Source organism: Fopius arisanus, unplaced genomic scaffold, assembly GCF_000806365.1.
Source record: "Fopius arisanus strain USDA-PBARC FA_bdor unplaced genomic scaffold, ASM80636v1 scaffold00025, whole genome shotgun sequence".
Taxonomy (NCBI): Eukaryota; Metazoa; Arthropoda; class Insecta; order Hymenoptera; family Braconidae; genus Fopius; species Fopius arisanus.
This window is the reverse complement of record NW_011887764.1, coordinates 199,353-220,943: the sequence shown is the minus strand read 5'-3', so window position 1 is coordinate 220,943 and position 21,591 is coordinate 199,353. Positions and strand designations below refer to the sequence as shown.

The 21,591-nt window shown below is 41.1% G+C and overlaps 1 protein-coding gene across 2 annotated transcripts; it reads right to left on the bottom strand.

Annotated features, from left to right (window-relative positions):
• Positions 1–520: 520 nt before the first annotated feature.
• LOC105264769 (T-box transcription factor TBX20) lies at positions 521–20,629 on the bottom strand. Of its 2 annotated transcripts, none has more exons than XM_011301871.1 (6): positions 19,730–20,629; positions 14,545–14,800; positions 12,280–12,553; positions 10,334–10,498; positions 2,739–2,815; positions 521–1,582 (listed from the first exon to the last, which is right to left on the bottom strand). In XM_011301871.1, the coding sequence occupies exons 1-6, from the start codon at positions 20,184–20,186 to the stop codon at positions 985–987; spliced, it is 1,827 nt and encodes a 608-aa protein (XP_011300173.1). In that variant the 5' UTR covers positions 20,187–20,629; the 3' UTR covers positions 521–984. The 2 variants fall into 2 exon arrangements, with proteins under 2 accessions (XP_011300173.1, XP_011300174.1); XM_011301872.1 differs by having other exon boundaries at positions 521–1,570.
• Positions 20,630–21,591: the final 962 nt, after the last annotated feature.

Here is a 21,591-nt window from a genome sequence, read left to right as displayed (position 1 = left end):
TTGAAATTCCAAGGAATGTTCAACAGTGTAATTGTCATGAATCACGACGCCGACAAGTTGTCTCCGTTGCCCAAGACTTGATCTCCCCCCTTATTCCTTTCCTATTCACCCCAGAATCGGTAATTCGTTTATCCTGCAAATAGGAGTGCACATTCGTGGATCGCGTGATGCATCGAAGGTATCACGAAGGCAAGACGAGGAGGAGGGACAGAGGCAGCTCCGTTAACGTGAATATCCTGTAACCGATGTACGGCCAAATTGTTCCGCCAACATTTACCCAACGGTTGTGCTACACCTTAAAAATATATCTCAGTGCAAACGAAAGGAATCACTCTCCATCACAAATTACGAAAGCTATTTCAGACTTATCCGGTGGAATAAATCGATGGAAACAAAGCAGAGTGAAAAAACAATTGCAAAGTCGGGTAAACACGAACGAAAAATTTTTCAAAACCAGGGACAAGACGTTATCTCTTTGTTTACCTTTTACTTCCTTTACGTCATTCTTTATTTCCTGGGGTTTATTTACAAGGGGAACAGCTTGCCCAGTCATTGAATGGATACAATGCATTTTCCTCAAAACACAAGCATCTTTATCATTCTCATTTTCATTTTAACAATATGTATAATAACGTTTTTACTCTAGCACTATTCCTCTTCATAGTTGTAATAATCAGTTTCATTCTTAATGACAAAAATTTACCGAGTACGCTTGGAGTTAAAACACCATTCAACTAAACAATCGTCCCATCACTCTCGGTTACATCCCTGAATTGATAATTTAACAAATCTGCAGCAGTCGCGAAATAAAAAGAACATAAATAACGAATAACAATAGTTCGATATGGTCGTTAATAATTAAAGAAATGTACAGCTTATGATACATGGAGATGCGAGAGTACTCAGTATTCAATTCTGACGTCTCGGGCACTCCGTGAAATTCCTCAGAGGAATGTACGGTAAAAAATACTCAATTGTCGACGACTACGACGGCGACAGGTCCTGGGCTTCACGGTAGAGGCTGTCGGTGGGCGATGGTGTGGCGCGTCTCGATGATGATGGGGGCGATGGTACGGCTGGTACAACTGGTTTTCTTCCAGCCATTGTTGGATAAGGGGAGAATCTGTGATGTGATAGAGCTAGAGCAGATGGATAGATCGGTCGTGGTGCTGCTGGTCCTGGTGGACTCTGCTGAGAGCTAGAGGCAGCCAGTTGCTGCTGGTGATGGGCTGCTGCAAAGAGGGTTGGCCCCAGGGATGATGCCCACCACAGATGGCCCAATTGTTGTTGCTGCTGCTGCTGTTGCGCTTGTTGCTGCTGATGCTGCTGGTGACTCGTACCTGCTGAAGGCCCTCCTGGATACACCAGGGCAGGACTGACTAACTGGGCGTAAGGGCCGACTGCTGCTGCTGCTGCTGCACGCAACAGAATTTGAGATCTCGCTGCCCACAGGGCCTTCTCTTCTAGGCTCAGATTGCTCGCTGCACCCTGCAGCTGATCCATCTCGAAGGGAAATCGGTGAGGAAACCTCATCGACTGCTGCTCCGCCAACATCGACTCCATTGTCTCCCTGAAAGGATAACTGCTCGATTATGCTTTGAGTAGCTTTGAACTTTCAACAAATGATAGAGTTCTCTAAACCCTGACATTCAATTCAGTAGCCAAGGTGTACAAAATAACAAGAACCTACGAGAGAAACCGATATTTTTCTCACCGCTTGTTTTTAACGGACTGCTATCGATATATGCTGCGAAAAATTTATCTACAAATATTTAGCGTTTACTACCCTTTGCTCATCGAGGCATCATCGCGAATACTCGATGAGTGGTGCTATTCAACTGAAATACTCCATGGATTAGAGATATTAATGATAGGTTGTCAATGAGTCGTTCTAATCGAAAATAGAATTATCGAAACTAATTGATACGTGGACAAGGTATTATTAATAATATTCATGTTCTATAGAACAGCAATTACGACTCGCTCAAAATTTTGTCAAATTAATTTTTCGTCAAATTTTTTAATAGATCTCTAATGTGCACTGATGCAATAACGTCGTTCGAGAGGTGTTGAGATGAAGGGGTATTTTATTTACGGGAACTCGTGAGTGATATTTACTTCATGAATTATATTTTCAAATGAATATCAAATATATGATATATTAAATCTATGACATTTGAATCGGATGCAGCAAGAACAAATGATATTCATGTATTTTTCAACGACTGTGTCATCCTTATATCAAAACCACTGGAAATCGTTTAACAATTAGCGGTGGCTAATGAATCTTTGAGGCAGTACTGTTCTCTGACAGGTTATAAATCTATCACTTGGGATAAATGATGAGATGGTTTTCGTAATACTCGACTCCCAGTCACTACTCACCGGAATAAAACAGTGATTAATTTCATTATAATCTGAATAATTATATGCTATCGCCGATCTTTGACATCTGTTTCTATTAAATCTCGCGTTGGTACATCATTGTTGCAGGAAATGCAGATTCACATTAATAGATTCGGTATACACTTCATGAGATATTTTCATTAAATTTCACCTCATGAGCGATCAAAATCGATTGCGAAATCGATTGGCGATTTCATGAAAATAAAATAAGCTCTTTGCAAATTTCAATCAATAACGTACCCGTTCAATTAACGCTTTCATGTCTCTTTGTACCGATGGAATAAATATGATTTTGCACAAGGGAGTGTCCAACTGACAAAACCAAAACTCACCTTTCAAAATCCGTGAGCCTTGAGGAGTCCCTGAAGCCCTTGGCAAAGGGATTACTGTCGATCTTGAGTTTCGTTATCTGCAAGAAGAGATAAACCAATTGATTGACATTCTCGAAATACAAAGTGCCGTGACGAGATAAAAATGAATAAATAGAGAATCGTAAAAAAGTAAAGTAACGGAAGAGAGGAGGGGTGATAAAATTGGAACGACGATTGCATCCAATGTTTTATTACCCGTGGAATTTCTCTCTTGTGAATCTCAGCGAGTGTGGGGAAGCTTGAAAATTTCATCTCACTCTAACCTTTACCATGCGATCCTTGTTATCGTCGGGTAGCGCGTCGAATGGCAATTCGCCCCGGGATTGCGTCGCGACAGCGTCAACGATCCGTATCGCTCCCAAACGACGACCGACGCCTGCTCCCACCGTAGGCCTATTCTCCTATGTTATTTCGACAAATATGGACCGAAACATCACTAACTCATTCCCCTAATGCTTCAATAATTTATGACACTTTAAAACTCCTCAAATCTCGAAAATACATTCTAGGAATTCAAATCACTCTCCACTTTTATTTGCTTAATTAGTCATCTTCCTTGATGAAGCCGACATCACCGAGGAATCGGACAACTGGGGGGTCCATCATTCACGACCTAGACCAGCATTTCGCTGATTCTCTTTATCCAATTGCTACTTTGAAATCGATCGAGAGTCAACGGCTCGTAAAATTAGAGAGGGACGTGGGCGAGAAAATTCGCGGGGATACTGTCACTGTGATAAAAGAGGCTTCGTAGGGTGAAGAATCATGATTGTATAATGATCCTTTCAATTACTCACTGAATGAAATAGAACAAATCCCCTTGTACTGGTTATAAAATCGAGAAGGGTGATATGTTAATTCGCGTCGACTTTAAATTCAATTGAAAATTTTCGATTATTTTTTCCAGTACGAGTCATTCTTTTTGATATAATATTTTTTTTTAATTACCTATTCAAACTTGCGAGTATAGAATACTGAGGAAAAGGTAAACTACAATAGATGCATTTTTTGCGAGGCCCGGGAATATTCAGGTTTGAATTGAAAAATCGATCATTTAACATGAAAACCCCAATTCTCTCAAATTGTTGTGTTCGAGAAATTGAGTGATCGTTTTGAATTAAAATTGAATTCAAACTCGTATAATTGAAAATTCAATGACTTCAAGTCTTAAATTTCGAAAGATTATTAACAGTATAGGTTACCACTTCTCTGCACAATGAGTGATTGCGGAAAATGGGAAAATGAAAGGAAAAATAAGACGTGTTAATTTATCATAGACAAGTGAATAATCTCCTGACGGATTTGAGATGAATTCTTAACAAAGTGGCCGATGTGGATGAAGTTACACATGATCTGAGGAAGCCGAGACCTTGCTGCAGGCTCATATATGCTGCGATGTCACGCTGGTGTCGAGTTATACAGGTTCGTTCAATATCCCAGGGGCACGAGGGGAGACACATGGACATGTACATGAAGAGTCAGAGGGAAAGGAGGCGAGCTAAGCAGCCATATGTAAGTGCATGTGTGTGGGTGTTCGGAAAGCCACCCTAAGTCCCTTTTTCTACACACGAACCCAGAGCGCCTCCCGGGGCCACCCACTGTGAGAACTCCAGAGACAACTATACAGCGGATGTACAGGTGGCCTTGGCCAGTGCAACTCTTTGCGCCTTCGGCGTAAACAAGTGGATGAGAAATTGTTAATCTACTTAGGCAACCTTGTACCGCCTCGGGGGATTAATGATGGTGTTGAAAATTACCGGGCGCTTTTGGATTTCATGTGCCTCCCGATCGAGTCAGGGACATCCTATTTGCAGAAAAATTTATTCCGTATTTCATGTCGAAAGTTCAAAGTCATGAGATTTCATTGAATGGTCAAAATGGATATGAAATTTCAACTTTTCGGTGAAATTCCCAGAAATTCATGAATTTTGTTGATTTTTGGAGCATTTAATGCTTTTTTAATTATTATTATTTCGTGATATTTGCGGATGTTGGAGTTTAGTTATTGAATGAGTTCTGTAATTTGTATTTAATATTTTTATCAGTGTGATGGTTTGGAGGGTAATAATAGATTTAAGAGAGCACTCATTGAAGTTTTCGGCGGCCCAGTACCGCCGAATTGTGAACATCGCGGTGATCGATATGTTGAAAGAGGGATTCAGGAGCTCGGAGGTTGAGACGTCTCTTCTCTATCACGTCGTGAAATTTTGGCGATGAGGAAGAGCTCGTGAAATATCGGCTTTCTCGCTGCCGACGGATTTGCCTGGAATTCAGTGCCGATTGAGGGGTGACTGTTGTTCTAGTCTGCGCTTTTTGCAGTCCGCAGGTAATATACCTATATATATTGGTAACATTAAATTCGCACTACACTGAATTCCAATATTAACAATTTCCCAATTTCAGTTCAATTATTCAATAAAAAATAACGAAAAAATTTTATTAAAGAATCGATTACTATTGAACATGAAAACCCTGATTTCCGAAATTTTATGATAAACGGTAAATTTAGTGAGCATCTCAAATTGAAATTGAATTCAAACTCATATAATTAAATATTCAGATAACAATGTTGACACAATGACTGAAATTGAGAAAAAAATTGACCGGTGTATTTGTCAAAAGGAATGACTCTCAGACACCCGAACCTCTGAAGCCGTTATCCCCTAGTTACATGAGCTATTCAATAATGAGATTCGATAAGCATGCAATTAGGTAACAGCTGGGCGGGGACAAAGACGGACAGGTCTATTCAGGGACATCACAACAGTCACTAAAACATTGAGATGTTATAGATAGTGTTGTAAAATAGCGGTTAGATGGTGAGCGGGAAGTGGGCCAAGCGCTCGGTTGGTGGTAGTGTCAACGGAGCCGTAAACTCTGATGATCATCTCTCCGTGTTTTCCTCGACTCTGGGATTTTCTTTGACGTTGTCTCATGTTGGCCGACATAAATCGCCGTATGCCGGTAGAAAAATACCTTTTACTTTCATTGGTTTCATCAAAGAGCGGGAGACATAGACCAAAGTGCCAGCAGCAATATCCTAAAACTCGTTGCGCTTCATCGTTATCCACCGAGCGGATGATCGTAAAGTCTTCAGACAGTGGCATTTTCAGGGTGGGCATATGTGAATATCAGGGGATAGACACACACGTAGTACACCAGGGAAGTGGGCCAGATGTTTGGCTAATGATGTCAGCGGAATCGTAACTAAAACCCAAGGGCTAAGGCTTTCCTCTTCTACTCATATCTCTTTCTCATGCATCTTTGGGGGTTTGAGGGGGGGACTCTTATTACTGAGACGCGTTGCACGTGCTAGTACGACCGCTAGTCGCGAAAACTCACAGGGTAATTGGACCACCCGCACTTCACGCGTCTTATTTCCCTCACTATGGAACGTCGTCAGACCCCGTCAACCTTTTTTTTCCTCCTTCTTCCTCGGTTTTTCCTTTTTTTTTCCCGTTTGGCCTCTTCCGACTGAGGTTCGTAAAGTGAACAGACTCGTTGGCTCGTTTTACTGTTCAAACAGAAATCGGGGTGGAGAAATAGGTCTTCGGCGCGTGGTAGGTCCTTATGAGGGTAACTTCATCTTCAAGTGGCTGTCAAATTGACGGACTGCTGATGAACTGCCTCTTCTGTCCGGAAACACTGAATTTTGGGGGAATCCAGTATTTATACACTTCGGTGGCGGTTTTTCAGGATCGAATGGCAATTAGGTAATGGGGATTATCTCCCCTCCTGCATTGGGGATTTAAGGATTTTTTTCGCCTACGTTTAATTTTTGTCTTTGTTCTACGATAAATTTCAGGCAATTTACCACCGAAGAGTCTATTATCCATTGTTAATAATTATAATTATTGAATAAAAAAATCTTTATAAAGTAGGAATGGCTTTTTTTGGATGTTTTATTTTGGGAAATGAGCTGCAAGGGTGTAATATCGATTGTCTGTCGAATTAGTTTTGTTTACGACATACGGTGAGTGGTGAAGCGCAAAAGTTAAACACTCGTATGACTATGAGGGAAGGTAGCCTCATCCTGTGTGGCTCTGAGAGCCTGCCTTTCTCCTTGTCTCATTTGAACCCGATTATTTATGTTTTCTCTCGTGTTGCGAATGCCGACGCCTCGAGCCCACTAAAAACCCTTCCTCAATGTACGCGTGTGTGCCGCAACAATGTAAGATAATATACCAGAGGAACCCTTTGACTCCTGCCTCGAGGGTGAACACGTAATGGTGGGCCGCGACCTGGAAAACTGTCTTTCCCTCCAGGTATACAGATTAAAGAGCCGTTTCGGTCTGGCATTGGGCCAACAGTTGAGGAGACTCCTGACAAATACATGGATGTGTTAAGATTGAAATAAATGGACGTGACGGCCGGATGCTTGATTGAATTAATTAATTAGCACGAGTTGTTTGGAGAGATATAAAAATAATTCACGAGCAATCGAAAATAGAACTGAAAATCTAAGCCTTTACACATTGCCAGAAATTCTTACAAACAATTTTGCAACGTGCAATTTTATCAGGTAAAACCGGAATTTTTCACATGCCTTTTTTAAAAATCGAAATGCTTATCCAAAATAGCTTAGCTTATAAAAATAATTTTTCGTTAATAATTACCATACATATATATGTTTGAAAAATTAAATTTTATTAGATAAATTTAATGTCTTAGTTATGCGCTAGTCATTGCAAAATGAAAAAGCATACACAAAGGGTACATTGAAAATATTGTTATAAATTTGAATTATCGAATTTTCGACATGTGTCCCGAAATGGTAATAATTGAAAATTGAGACGACTTTGTGATTGAAATATGAAGAAATTTTTGGCAGTATGCGCTTGTTGCTCTCGTGGGTCTCCTAAACCGGTTGCCCATTGATTCATTGTCTATTCGCTTACCTCCTAATGGATTAATTCGGATGTGCATGAGCGCAATGGAGTGAATCTATTTTCGATGGCAATTGGAGATTAACGAGCGCGTCGCACAGTGGCCCCCGAAGAGAATGAGAAATACCGGAGTCGATTTACCATAACGAATCTGTGTGTATGTGAGACTGAGTGCTGGGATAATGGGTTAGTGAGGAGGAATGGTACGAAGAAAAGAAGCGAAAAGGACCGACGACACATCGTGGAAGCGATAAGAAGAGACACACCACGGGGAGAATGCGAGAAATAAAAAAAAAAAATAAAAATGAGGTGGGGGGAAAAAAAAGGCATTTGAGAATGGTGGAGAACATAGCGGGGAAGCGAGAGCAGTTAAGTTATGAATTATGACGTGGCGCGAGCGAGAAAGACGAATCGAGATGGTCGCGAGGTCGTTATGACTGGGGTGTTTGGGGGATATACACACGTGAATGTGTGTGAAATAGCTATGGAAGCTTTAGGAAGGAAGCAAAAACTCACTGCAGCGATACGTCCTCTTTCTTTTATACTTTTCGACTTTCGTTTCTGTTTTCCTTCATCTCTCCTCTCCTCCTCGTCGCACCGCTCATTTTTAAGCCTTACGGGAAGTGGCAACAAAAAATCCTGTTAAACGACCGGCCACTTCGTGAACCCGAAAGACGAAATGCCGACGTGCAAACTGCTATTCGTAATGGTTTAAATCCCTCATCAGTGGTTGAAGTTGAGTTAAAAGGCGGGGCGATATATGCCAGCAGCTTGAGAATTCTTCAGGATTTTATATGTTCGATCGGTTATTCAATAAAAATTATGTTTATGAAAGGTTTACGATTTTAGGCACTGGCTCGATTATCCGATAATCATTTCAGGGAAATGATTCTTCATTGGAGAATCAATTTTCCCTGGAAGAAAATGAAAGAAAAAATGAAAGAAAAACGATAATGAAAGTTCCGAATGGCCTATTTCTGTAAATCTACGAATTGGACAGCGGGCAAATGACATGTGGTTGAACGTCGACAATCTTAGCGCGTTTAGTTGATAGAAACACAGCCCCGAAGATTCACTGAAGCTGCATCGAGTGAGAGATAATGACGAGAGAGACAGTACGAAGAACCGAGAACAGGAAAGAGAGACAGTATAACCCGCAGAAAATGTGTGCGTGGGTAATTGCCGGGGCATCTCTTCGCACCTCATCATCATCATCAACAGCTAAGACCGTTGTCGTCGTGAAGAGGCGCGTTGCCGTTGAGAAGACACAAGTCAGAGAGGAAGTGTATATATTCTCCACCGGACCACCCGTTTCGCTTCTTGCTCACTCGATTTTCACCTTTCTCTAGATATTTTTTTCCCTTCCTCATCCATCCCCCGATGAAAGACAGCCCGAGCCCCGTGGACCACTATTTTTCATCCGATTCCCCGAAAGAAAAATTGAAAGAATAAAAAAAAAACGAGATGTCATTAACTCCGTTACAATTTTATCAACAACTGTTTTTTACGTTGTGCATTCGTCATGAGTCGGTTAAATTCCCGAGATTCTTCGAGTAAGTTAATGCGTTACAAGAGTGTCATGATGAAGTTGAATTGCTGACGTTATAAGGGCGTCGAGACGCACCCGGAGAATTTTGACGTCGACGGGGCCTGCGGGGACCACACAAGATGCTAACGTTTCTAAACGACCATAGTGAAATATGGTAATACAGGGGACCCTGCTGTCTGACACGATCGTTTCGGGAAAAAAGAGCAATTGCCATGTCCGGGAGGGGATGTCAAAAGAATCGCTCAGTGGTATTTGCTCGTGTTGGGGTTTGACGGAAATGCCACCGCACAAACAAAGGACAATATTGACAATGCCGGATAACATCAGGAGAGCCTTTCCACTCTAATTCCATCTCTCCATTGGATATTCCATAAATTGTCCCAATAAATTAAGACACATGTCAAACAATATTACATATTAGAAGCATGAAAAAATGTCTTGAAATTTTAAACGTTTATTTTTCTCAGTAATAGATAATTCTAATAACGTGTTGGTCCCTTAACACCTGCTAAAGCATTTTAAAAGGTAAAAATAAAAACCGAGGGGTTTCAATCCAAGGCGACACAATGATCTCACCGATGAATAACCCCTTGAGAAACTCCGATTAACTCCCAAAAATGATCGATTCCCACAATAAAAAAACTGGGTATCAACCCCTGACCGGTGAGACTAATCGCCCCTACATTATGGAATCATCGAGAAGCTCAAAGAATTCAATTTGGCCATCAGTCATATCGGCTATGCATACGATCCCTAATAAAAATCCACCGGTTGCATTATAACTCTTTCGTCAACGTCTGAAGACGTGCGTTGCTCACATACTCTGTCTCATCCCTTCTTTCTTGCTCTTGAGTTTGGACTCTTGACCGAGGCGAATTAATTCCCTCGTTTCATCCTCATGCGAAGGTTGTTGAAAAAAAGAATGATGAGAAGGATTGGCAGAGTTGCCAGTCCCTGCCTCTTTGAAGATTGAAAATAAAAGATGCAGGGACGAGTCTGGATGATGGGTTTGAAGAATGAAAATAAATAAATAAATAAAATGGTGGATAAAAGAAAAACGTATTAACGGTAGCTGGTGGGTTATAAGAGGAAGAAATCAAGTGGGAGTAAATAAAACTTACAAGCTGATTCTGATAGGCGGTGACGGCGGTGAAAATGGCCTCCGGGAATACGAAGGTCTTGTGAGGCTCACGCTCAAGATCCTCGATCGGGTCCTTGGCGCCTGAGTCCGGTCTTTTAACCAGATGTATGCGTGGTTGGTACTTGTGCATTGAGTTCAGTACCAGCTGTAAAATATCAGAATATATCATTCAATTTTATGGATCCACTGGCTGCCATTAACGGCTGAGATAAATTAATGGAAATAACATTGGACAAAGGGGCACCCTAGAATGTGAAACGTTTTCAGTCAAACAAAACGTTTCGTTTTCAGTATTCTCCCCCTTGTAGCTACACGTTTTTCAAAACCATCGAGATACCAAATAAACATACTAATATTTGCACACACCGGGAATGTACGTCATTGATCATTTATTTATTTTTCAGGGAAATTTTATTGGATTTTCGGGGGTTACTCCAACCACCGGAGCCGCTGAGTGAATTATTGTGAGAATTTTTTAGTTGCGACGAGACTCCATGCTGTATTTTCCGAAAAATTCACCGGAACATTCTATTCGGGGGGCCATTTCGCGCTGAATGATTTATCATCTTGTGTTTATCAGGTGATTTTGCTAATTTATGTCACTCGAAAAGACTTTAGAAGCTATTGTGCTACGGGATTGACGGATAATGAAGCAGATCAAATTTTTTAATTGTCTCCGAAACGTTGAGGGAACAGGATTGGCAATAGCATTAGCAATTACACAGAGAGAAATATTCAATAAAAATTACGTGTATTTTCCGTAATTCTGGAGCGAAATGTGGCTGTCGGAAATTTTACGGAACTGTCACGTCATTTTTATCTAAAGTCGCGGAATTTTTCTGCGGTGTTCCGTAATTTTTATCGGAATTATTAGTGAAAAATTACGATACCGTCACTTAAATTTTTCGAATCGACTCCATAATCGGTAAGTGACCTGAAAGTTCCGTAATTTTTACTAAATATTTCTCTCCGTGTACTGGCGACAAGACAAAATCGGCAAAATGATAAAATTTATAATTGAGAATATTGAATGAATGGTTGTAAATTCAGGTGACAGCAAACAATGTTGAGTGATGATTTTCCTATGACACAATTCGATAAGCTACCATCACAAAAATAATCTCAAAAGTTGTTTTACATCAGGTTTAAATGATATTGAGAGAGACTAACATTAAAATAATGCTGACAACAGTTGAAGAACAGAAGCAATAATCGAGAGCACAAAGTTTCTAATTAAGAATCTTGTTCTCGATCGCCAAGCCAGCAATTATTTTGTTGTCTTACAGATACCAATCGATTGAGAAATCTCACATTCGAATAAATCGATCCAATTTCAAACCGCAGCAGACGCGATTAGGCGTGCTGTCAAGAACGGTAACAGGAGCCACAATCTCCCCGAAAAAATGAACAATTTATGAAAATCATTACAGGTACAAGGAGGATTCTACCCGCAATAAGGTTTGATGTAGTGCATGCGTTTATGTAATCCGTAAGACCGATTTAAATGGACTAGAGTGAAATACAAGTGCGACAAAACGGTTTGAAGTAACCCAGGTCATAGACCCGTTGAAAATCGATTGCTCGTCTGGTGATCAGATGGTAACAATCGGTCTGCTCTGTACCATGAATATTCCAACTTTTAACACCCAGGACATGGAGAAGATTCATGGAATATTCCTGGCGAGTCTATAATTACCACGAGATATTAAATATCCGGTAGTAATCAATGCAGACCAGTCTGTTGAGACGTCTGAGGACGTGTCTAGAGGCTGATGGTGATTAAATCTATAGATTTCCCGCCAGAGATAATTCCAACGGGCGTGACTGGATGAGGCATATGACACGATTCTTTTAATTTGACGTGTCTTTTTTCAATATTCGGTGAAGAGTGAAGGCATTACGAGGAAAATGATAATGTCCACTCACGTGTCCGTGTCGATCCATCTCGTTGTTCGTCAGCTTCACCTTCTCGAAGGAGACGATTTGCTTCCGCAGCTGCTCCCCTGTGAACGGCGAGTCTGGGTGAACGTAGAGTCTTGCTGGAGCTGGTGGATCAGCCTTGCCAGCAACCAGCCACGAACTCCTGTGGTAGGCGTAGCGGTAGCGTTTTTTATCCACCGGGACAATGTCCATCAGGACGGCGTATCGACCATCAGGTCTCAGTCCGTTAAATGATACCCGGCAGGTTGGAAACATTCTCCTGCACAGAGAGACAAAAATTTATTTCGTTAAAAATAAAGTGCCATTCAACAAACGAAGAGACTATTTTAATCATTTCTTTCGAGAACAGAAGTTTTACTTGAATTATCAAGTGTAATCTTCCAATAGTATAAGACAATACTGGACAAAATGGCGGCAATGGATTATTAAATTTTATTGAAGGTACAGTATGAAGAATAAATCTCGAAGAAATGTAACAGAAATTCGAAACAATTTACAGTTGAATTTTCTCCTGGCAAAAATCTCTTGGCCATCTTCATTGTCTCATCTTGAAAAATCTTGATACACACCGGGCTTTCGCATCTGAAACTTGAGAGATTTTTTTCTGCTGTCTGAATGACATGAGCTGAATTCGCGGGCGTTATTCAATAATTTGAAGACAAACATTTCTCCGTTGAAAAATTATCCAGATAAATGCGAGGTAAACGGTGTCGCGATAAAATCACCAGGGGCTGAAGACAATCGTAACCTCTTACTCAGTGGTAGACACATCACGAATTGTGAGGTTGTAACAGGCTACTTTATTTGTATGTACACGTGTGGATGAGAGTTGAACTGTGAATCGGCTACACCAATACAGAGATATTTGGCTTATTTCAAACACGACCACGGTCACTCCTCTTCAGGGGTACATCCTATTGGGGATATAGGTGGCTTTTATAGCGTGAATGTTTTGCCTCCGAGGCGAACATTAATACCGTGTCGGCCCCCCCGTTGAGACGACCACTAAAACCCGGTGGACACCCGCCGATCTTATCTACGTCTTCTCCTCGGTCCTTGTCCACTCCGGTATGCATTCATCCCGCCTTGCCCTTCACTACTCCCATCAACCCCTCTGAGTAATGCATTTATTTATCAAGGTGTCTTTTGTTAATGAATTGAACGCGACGAGATACAGGTCCACGCTTTAAATCTCAAATTATCCGCAATCTCTTCACTTTTTTATTTATTCATTTATTCATTTTTCGAACCGGAATTTCTGTAATCAATGTGTCATCGATCCTCCGCCCACAACACTATCATGAAATATCAGTTCCAGCTCCTGAGAATATCTTTCAATTACTGATATTTTTTTCACGGAAAAGAAGAAAAATTAGTATTTATTAAAATTAAGAAAATTTATGAATTGTTAATGCGTCAGTTCTCGTGTGGATATTTGGCAGACGGAGGAAGAGTTTTGATGTTGAATTTGGAATTATTCTTTCTGTGTGTATTGATGAAACAACTGATGAGGTAAAAAATCGTGTGAGATTAATTATTCGAGAGACAATTGTATCACGGATGCTGTCTCCTAGATATCCTCAAGATGATCCTATGAGATTGGAGGAAGATTGCGGAGGTAAGCGAGGGTAAAAGGAGACATGGGGCGTCCCGACGCCGATCTAATTACTGACGCCCGAGTGAGCGAACACTAGGGTGGGATAGAGTTTTCTGTTGGGTCCTCGGGGGTTATTCCAGCTGTGAGGGTGGATGTGCGTCGCAACGCGCAATTAGACGCTTGGGACACCAAAACTGATTTAACAAACGGCTTTTTATCACCTAACAGCAAAAAGATTTACATTGAATGTGCACATAAAACCGAGAAAAATCATTCACCTCCGACAAAATGAAAAAGTTTGCAAAACATTCAAACGATTCGTGATAAAAAACAATTCTTACTTTATTCAATATTTATCACTGAATATTTATAGTTACATCTATAATTTCTGGAAATTATAAACAATTATTTATAGAAATGGAAACAATGATTAAGGGATTGTTGGTAATTTAGTCGCTTTCTCATAATAATTAATCACATGGAGGCGTTAAATCGGAGACATTGATAAAGCCAAAGGGCACCCCATAACCCTTCCCCTCACGGAAGATTGACGACTGGACCGATTGACCCCGAAAAATTGCTTTAGGACGACGCAATCCCTAGACAACTTAGTCAAACCCCTAGTGTCCCTACAACCCATTTAATCAACTCACCGTCCAGTTTTCGTGATGATCATCTCGGTACCGAGTTCATTAAACTTATCCCATAGGTCCTTCGTCTCGAGGTGACAAACCACGTGCCTGAGCTCCTCGCAATTGGAGTGCTCCTGGAGCTGGGGATTTGTCGTTGGTGAAGGTGCTTTGCCACTGGTACTACCAGTGTCATCAGTCTCAACATCATCATCAATGTCTACGGAATCCTGAGAAGCCGACGGCACTCTCGTCACACCAGAGCCACTTGCCTCCCTCTCTAAAAACAAAACCATAAACAATTTTTTTTAAACAGACATTAAGTCATTTAATATTGACTATCACATTTTTCGTCGCCGAATTATGAAAATTTTCATTGGGCCGCTGCTCCACAACATATCCTGACACTTCAGGACATTTTCCCTTTGAAAATTCAGCAGTCAGTGGCAAAATCAGGGAATTGCAACTTTTACTTAACATTCGAATGTTATTTAACAGAAGAATTATTCGTATTAGTCTAGAAATTGAAATTAATTGAGAAATTTAATGACAATTGAAATTTTGTTTTTTGAGTAAATTAAATTATTCTTAGTAATGCTTTCCGCTATTGTCAGTTGCCATCATAAAGTTTGCTCTTACAAAAAAAGAAGTCAATAATCATAATTCAAAGGAAATAATGATATTTTAACCGTAATTAATCAAGAAAAAAATTTAAAAGACCTCATCCAGTCAATCAACTCAATTAAGCTCTCAGCATCCAATAAAACTATTAAGCCGTTTGAAAAATGGTCCTGCTAGATGAAAAAGTGCAGCCCCAAGACCTTGAACTTGTTCCTCCCCCGAAACCTAACGAGCACATTTTCAACATTTTCCGGGCGCTAAAGCGAACCCCTGCGATAATGAAAAAGAAATGTGAGGAATGGGCATAAATTATTAAAAAAAAAAAAAAATTCCACCGAAAAACGAAACTCTGTCATCCTCAACCCACATGCCGTTATTTTTTTCTCATCAACTCTTTCGACAGTGTCAAAAATAGTCGAGGGGTACGACACACACGCGCGGCTGTCCCGTGTCGTGTGTCACGCGTCTCACCGAGTAAACACACACGACGTGGAGATCTCATTCATGCCTCAGTTACATATCAACGGCTCACTCCTAATTAGCGTCTCCCGGAGGGGGAAAATTTAACCAGTAGGTTTCTTCCAATCTTCATGAATTATTCGAAAAGGGGGAGTTAAAAAAATTCATTGAGCCATGAAATGAAGCGAAGGTGAGGCGAATCGAAGGCTACCGTTCGAACAGGCTTAGGCCTCGACTTCCACCTCTTCACCGGTTGTAATAATTTTTATATATATATATAGTTTTTTTTTTTCTCGCAGGTCCATACGGTGGAAGCGCCTCGAACGCAATTAGGCGCGGCGGGACTAATTGCTCGTGCGGAGAGAACGCGAGAGATGGCGAATGATAGGTTGCGGGGGAAAAATATGACCAGTAAGAGACGTAGGGAACAGTTCACCCGTAAAACGTGTAATAACACCTACGCTACAGTCGCCAGGGGAAAAAGCTCACTAATTATTCATTTACTCGGTGAGTTGGACTTTAATGCCTTCAATTACACATTAGCATGTCAAAACTGCCGCGGGAGATGCCGGCAATACGTCGAGGATGTGCAGGTTTAAAATTTATACTTCTTTACTCCACCGTTTGTCTATTAATCGATACTTATTTGGAACGTTCTTAATGATTGGTGGATGGTTTTAGGGTGGCAACAAATTGCGGTGGGAACTCTTCGCAGTTTGGCGTTCAATATTTCCGTGGTATGGAGTTGAGCTCATTAATTTCATGTTCTCAGGAATAATTGATTATTTTTAGGTTTTTTGGGGCGGGTAGTATCGAATGTGTGCATTTACCCGCGATTAATCGCGAAGGGAAATATTATTATGTGAAATGAAAATATTAGAAAAGAGGGGGTTTGATAATAACTAATTATTAATTATTGGAGGTGAAAGAGATAATTGTCATAATGGTGTCTTATTTATCAGCGTTACTAAACACGTGCTTGAGCATTTTATCCAAATGTTTCCGCTGATATTAACTGGAAAGTGATTTCAGTGTTTCGAATCAAGTTGCGTTCATAGGTTTTTAATTCACTCAGGATTTTCCCTCGGGCTGAATCGATTAGGTCTCGCAAGGGATATATTCATAACTGTTTACATGAGTTGTAGCTCCGTGATTTGTTGGAATTATTGTCGTGGGATTAACACTGGTGAGCACGAAATCCAGCGATTCATTTTTCAAGGAGTCACCAGTTGGAAGTACTTACATGACGGCCCGTCACCGCACGCCCGGAAATTCAATGGTCACGTGTAATTTCTCAAACCGCCCCCTTTTCATACCAGATTCTTGCATTATTCTAAATATGGCGGTGAATTTTTACAGCAGAATTTCGATCAAAGAATGACAATTAAACCAATGAAAATTGTCACAATTTTTTTCATTGAAATTGAAATATTATTTTTATTCCAGCTGACATGGCGTACAAATTCGTAAGAACTGGTGTCGTTGGATGAAGAATTATAATTAGAATTTTAATTGAGTGAAGTTAATGCTGAGACACATAAATCCACAATGAATCGTGCATTTGTTGACATTTGAGGAATTCCAATTATTGAAATAAAACATGGCGCTTTCAGTTCACTGAACTGCACCACAGACCGATGCATTACGAATGAAATTGGTGAATTTATTCATTAAATTCTTTACCCGCTCGTTCATTGAAGTTCGAGATGGCGAAACCTCGAAATAATGGGGTAAAAAATAGTCATCCAAATTGGAGCAGCCGTCGCCCGAGAAGTATCTCTTAATTGGCGCGAAAAGTTTGTAATTTTATTATACTCCTTGGAGGCTCTCGTCGCGGGTGGTACGCGTGGTGGTCTGAGTTATACATCCGAATGTATTTTTATTCGACAACGTCAACGCCGGTGTTAAACGACTGACGAAAAGGACGACGACGTACAAAGTCGAGTGGGAAAGACCGAATCGAGAGGGCCAAGAAATGAAATCGCACGAAATACATATGTGGTTGAGTAATTTACGAGGAAACGTGACGAGGTATTGCATCGAGAGAGAATCCTCAGTACTCTTTGAATGTTTTGGATGCATTTCAGAGCTGTCTAGGGTATAATATGAATTGTGAGTGATGTTTCGAAAGAATTGCCAGACGGGCAGAATCATTGTGACGAGATGTTCGATTCGATTGATTACACTGTGGGAAAATTTAGCTGTTCAAATTTCAAATAAAAAAATTAAAATTTTCAACAATTCTTTATTGACTAAATTAACCCTATTTACATATTAAATTGATTTAATTCCCTAAATATCCTGGTGATTCACGATTTTTATGTTGATATGACACACAAATTTTGAAAATTTAGGCAATAATTTTTCTGAACTTTCGATTTATAGGTAATTTAAACTTTCATTGAGAAATGAATTATCAATTTACCATCAAAAATCCAATATTCTGGAATTCAATGGATTAATGAGAAATTTTGTGAGGATTTTTAATTGTAATTAAATTCAGACACACATAATTGAAAATTCAAATGGGTTTATGAAAGAAATTTTAACCAATGCATTACAATAAAAAATTGATGCTTTCATTTCCTCTAATTTCCCCAAAAAAACCCATTCTGTCACTCAAAACTCTCACGCAAAAAAAAAAAAAAAACTTATAACAAAATTTACGCTGACATGTTAAAAAACACGATGAGTTCGATAAAAATAACAATTTCTACAACAGCATCGTAAATAGAATCACCAATTTTTCCAGGTGCACTCTACCAAAAATTGCAGGAAATTTTGATTTTTTAATATAGTGTACGGAATTGAGTGATTCTCTACCTCACAAAGTGCGGAAGAAATCGACCACTGAAAGCAAACCCAACAATTTGAAAATGCAATTCCGGCAAGAAGCATACTTCGATCGGCCAGTGTTTGCACCATTAAACCCGCAATAGAAATGCCTAGAGATCCTGAGTGTTTGCGTGTCTGAATGAAGAACGTGGGTATATCCGCGGAAAGGTGGGTTATCGAGCCTAAATTACAGACAAGAGCGAAACAAGGATAATGGCTATCCGATCCACGTGGCAAGTCCAGTAGAGTTTTCTACAATTTACCCTCCAACCATTATCCATTCTACATCCAAAGCAAATGCCAGGAGGAGCATCCAGCCGTTATCCCCAGTAACTGGACTCAGTGCAAAACCAATCTCCAGATTTGTACCGTGACTTCAAAGAAATCCTCATTTCCCCGCAATTTGACGTCTTCAAGTTCAACATTTAGCTTCAACCCTCACTCCCCTCTCTGATATTTCGCCTGTCTCATCATCATTAATCTGAAAATCACTCAGAACCACTCAAAGACCCGTCGTACAACAAAATAGTCAGCATCACGTTCCCAGGGTCTACTTTTACCAACAAAAATACCATTTTAACATCTCTTGAATTTTTTACCTCCGACTAAATCTCTACTTCTCAAATCTCTGATGACTCCCGACTCGCCCATTCACCACTAGATGGTGCATTTGTCCACGTGTCAAAATTCGCAGTAACTCTACGGATTCGGAAAAGTTAGAACCAAAACCAAGACGACTTGTCGTAATAAAACATATAACGGTCAGTGGTACTTCCCCGTCTTTGTGCCCAAGTCTTTGTTTACTTGCAATTATCGCCGTGAGAGTCACTCGCAGGCCTTTGGCACACGCGTCATTTAAAAATCATTATTACCCGGCAAATGCAAAGAGAAAAAACGGCACTGCGGCATTACCATGAAAATTATGTAAAAATGACGCCTGGGAATGTAACGCGGATGTATATCATGTCATACGGAGATTAATTCATCGTTAATATTACCCAGACGATGCCATTAGACTTGAAATGTTTTTTTTCTCTTTCTGTCGTCTCCGGAGATCTACGGTCATTTAAAGAAATGGCTCCTGAATTAAAAAAAAATCTACTCTCATCTGTTCAGCGAAATTTTTGCAAACTCAATATAAACATGAATTTAGAAAAATATTTTGGTTGAGATTTTAAATGACAGTTAATAAATTGTCACTCCAATTTTTCAGTGGAAGTCGTAGATTTTGAAATGGAGGATCGCCGTTTCTACAGGATGATAATTTTTGAGCCTGTAAAAATTGAAAACATACCATGCTGATGTAGTTTACCGCCGCCGACGGCCTGCTGCAGGTGCCTGTGATGCTGCTGGGGCTCATGCTGATTCTGCTGTAACTGCTGCTGCTGCTGACGAGAATCCCTCGCCATTATAGCAGCTATACTAAAATCCGTGGCGCACGCCCTATTCGAATTGCAGTTATTATTGTTTAAATTATTAAGCAGACTATTATTGGGGGATGGACTGGAGCTCTCATCTCCGTCGTCTCTTCCACAGCCGGATATACCAGTCCCCACAGTAACACCAGACGATTCTGTATCCACACCGCATCTCGGCATTTTATCATCCAAATATCCACGTGACGTTTCCTCGTCGTCTTCCTCACTGCCGGCTCCTCCGCCGCCGACAATTCCACCACCTCCACCCCCGTATGTCGTCAGGGTCAGACCGTTTCTCTTCCTTCCAGTGATACCTCGCGACTCCAGCAACATCACCTATACCCACGACCTCAAATCTTCCACACTCGTTTTTATATTAACAATCCCCTCTTTTCCTCAAATCGAATATCTCACAATCACCGATAACCGAATCACTCGACAAAACTCTCCGTCAATATTCCCACCATATATTCCACTAAGTCGCTCATCCTAATTCTCCAAAATCATCAGTATTTCACCATTGAAAAAAAATCAGGCCCAAAAAATTCCAAAGCAGCTGGTGACAAAAAAAGCGAAACCATCAAAAACCATCCGTGAAAAAAAAAATGGTGGCAGTGACGTTGAGGGGCAAATCCAAATCGCGCTCTCCACTTCCACAAAATCCTCAAATGGAAAATCCACCAGATAACAGCGAAAAGTACCTAACGAAAAACGTTAAGCCGGTAACGCGCGGACAGACGATCGACGCGGGTTATTCGAACCGAGTAACAGACGCAGTTGCCTGACAGACTGACCTGCGCCCCGCGACGGCATGGCTCGCGCTCTTGGACGCCCTCCGTTATTTCTCAACCCTCCCATTCCTCTCCCCCTCTGCCCCACCCCTTTCGCCAATCTGTTACCCACTTTTTTCCCCACCCTAACTCTCACTCAATATATACCTCTCCCTCTCTCCCTCTGGTACAAAAGACACACACCATTCACCGCGTAACTGCCTTCAACTGTGGATGTGAGAGTATTGATACGACTTCCCAACCAAGGGGGAGTGGCACACAGGGGATAGCCAGTCTCTCAGCTCCGCCTCTACCATCAGCACTCGGTATTTAGGCCCCACCCACTCAACACTATTGCGATACAGGGGGGTTTATAAAGGGAATAGAGTCAACCTCTCTCTTCAGCACCCGCCATTTACCCCCCTTGCCCATCCCCTGATCAACCGTCCTTCTCCACAACTTCCTCCACCTCATCTACCTCATCCACCTCATCCACCTCCTCCACCCCCTCAGCCATATCACCACCACTACTGTGGCCATCAACTGGCAAGGGCCCCCGGGTTTTCGCGCAAAGCACAGCGTGTACGTGCGAACGTTCACGGATGGTGACCCTCGTCTCACTTTTCCACATCGCCGGCTTCTCATACATCCCCATCCTCTACCCCTCTCTCTCATTCGCTTATTGAGCTTTTCTCAAGCTTTATACTTTATACTTTAGCGAAACCTCCACCATCCCTCCCCTCGACTTGCCTCTGACACTTCCACTGATGCACTGGAGAGTATTATGGTCTCGTACACACCATCCCCCAGGTATACACCAGCTGCCACTGGAGGGTGGGTGGGAGGAAGATGTCGGGGTGCGCAATTGCTGACAGAATACTCTCTTTCGCGAGGGGGTGGCTGCGGAGTGAGTGAGTAGCAATTTATTGTTTTAGGGTCGTGGAGTTTAAAAGACTGCGGGAGGAAAG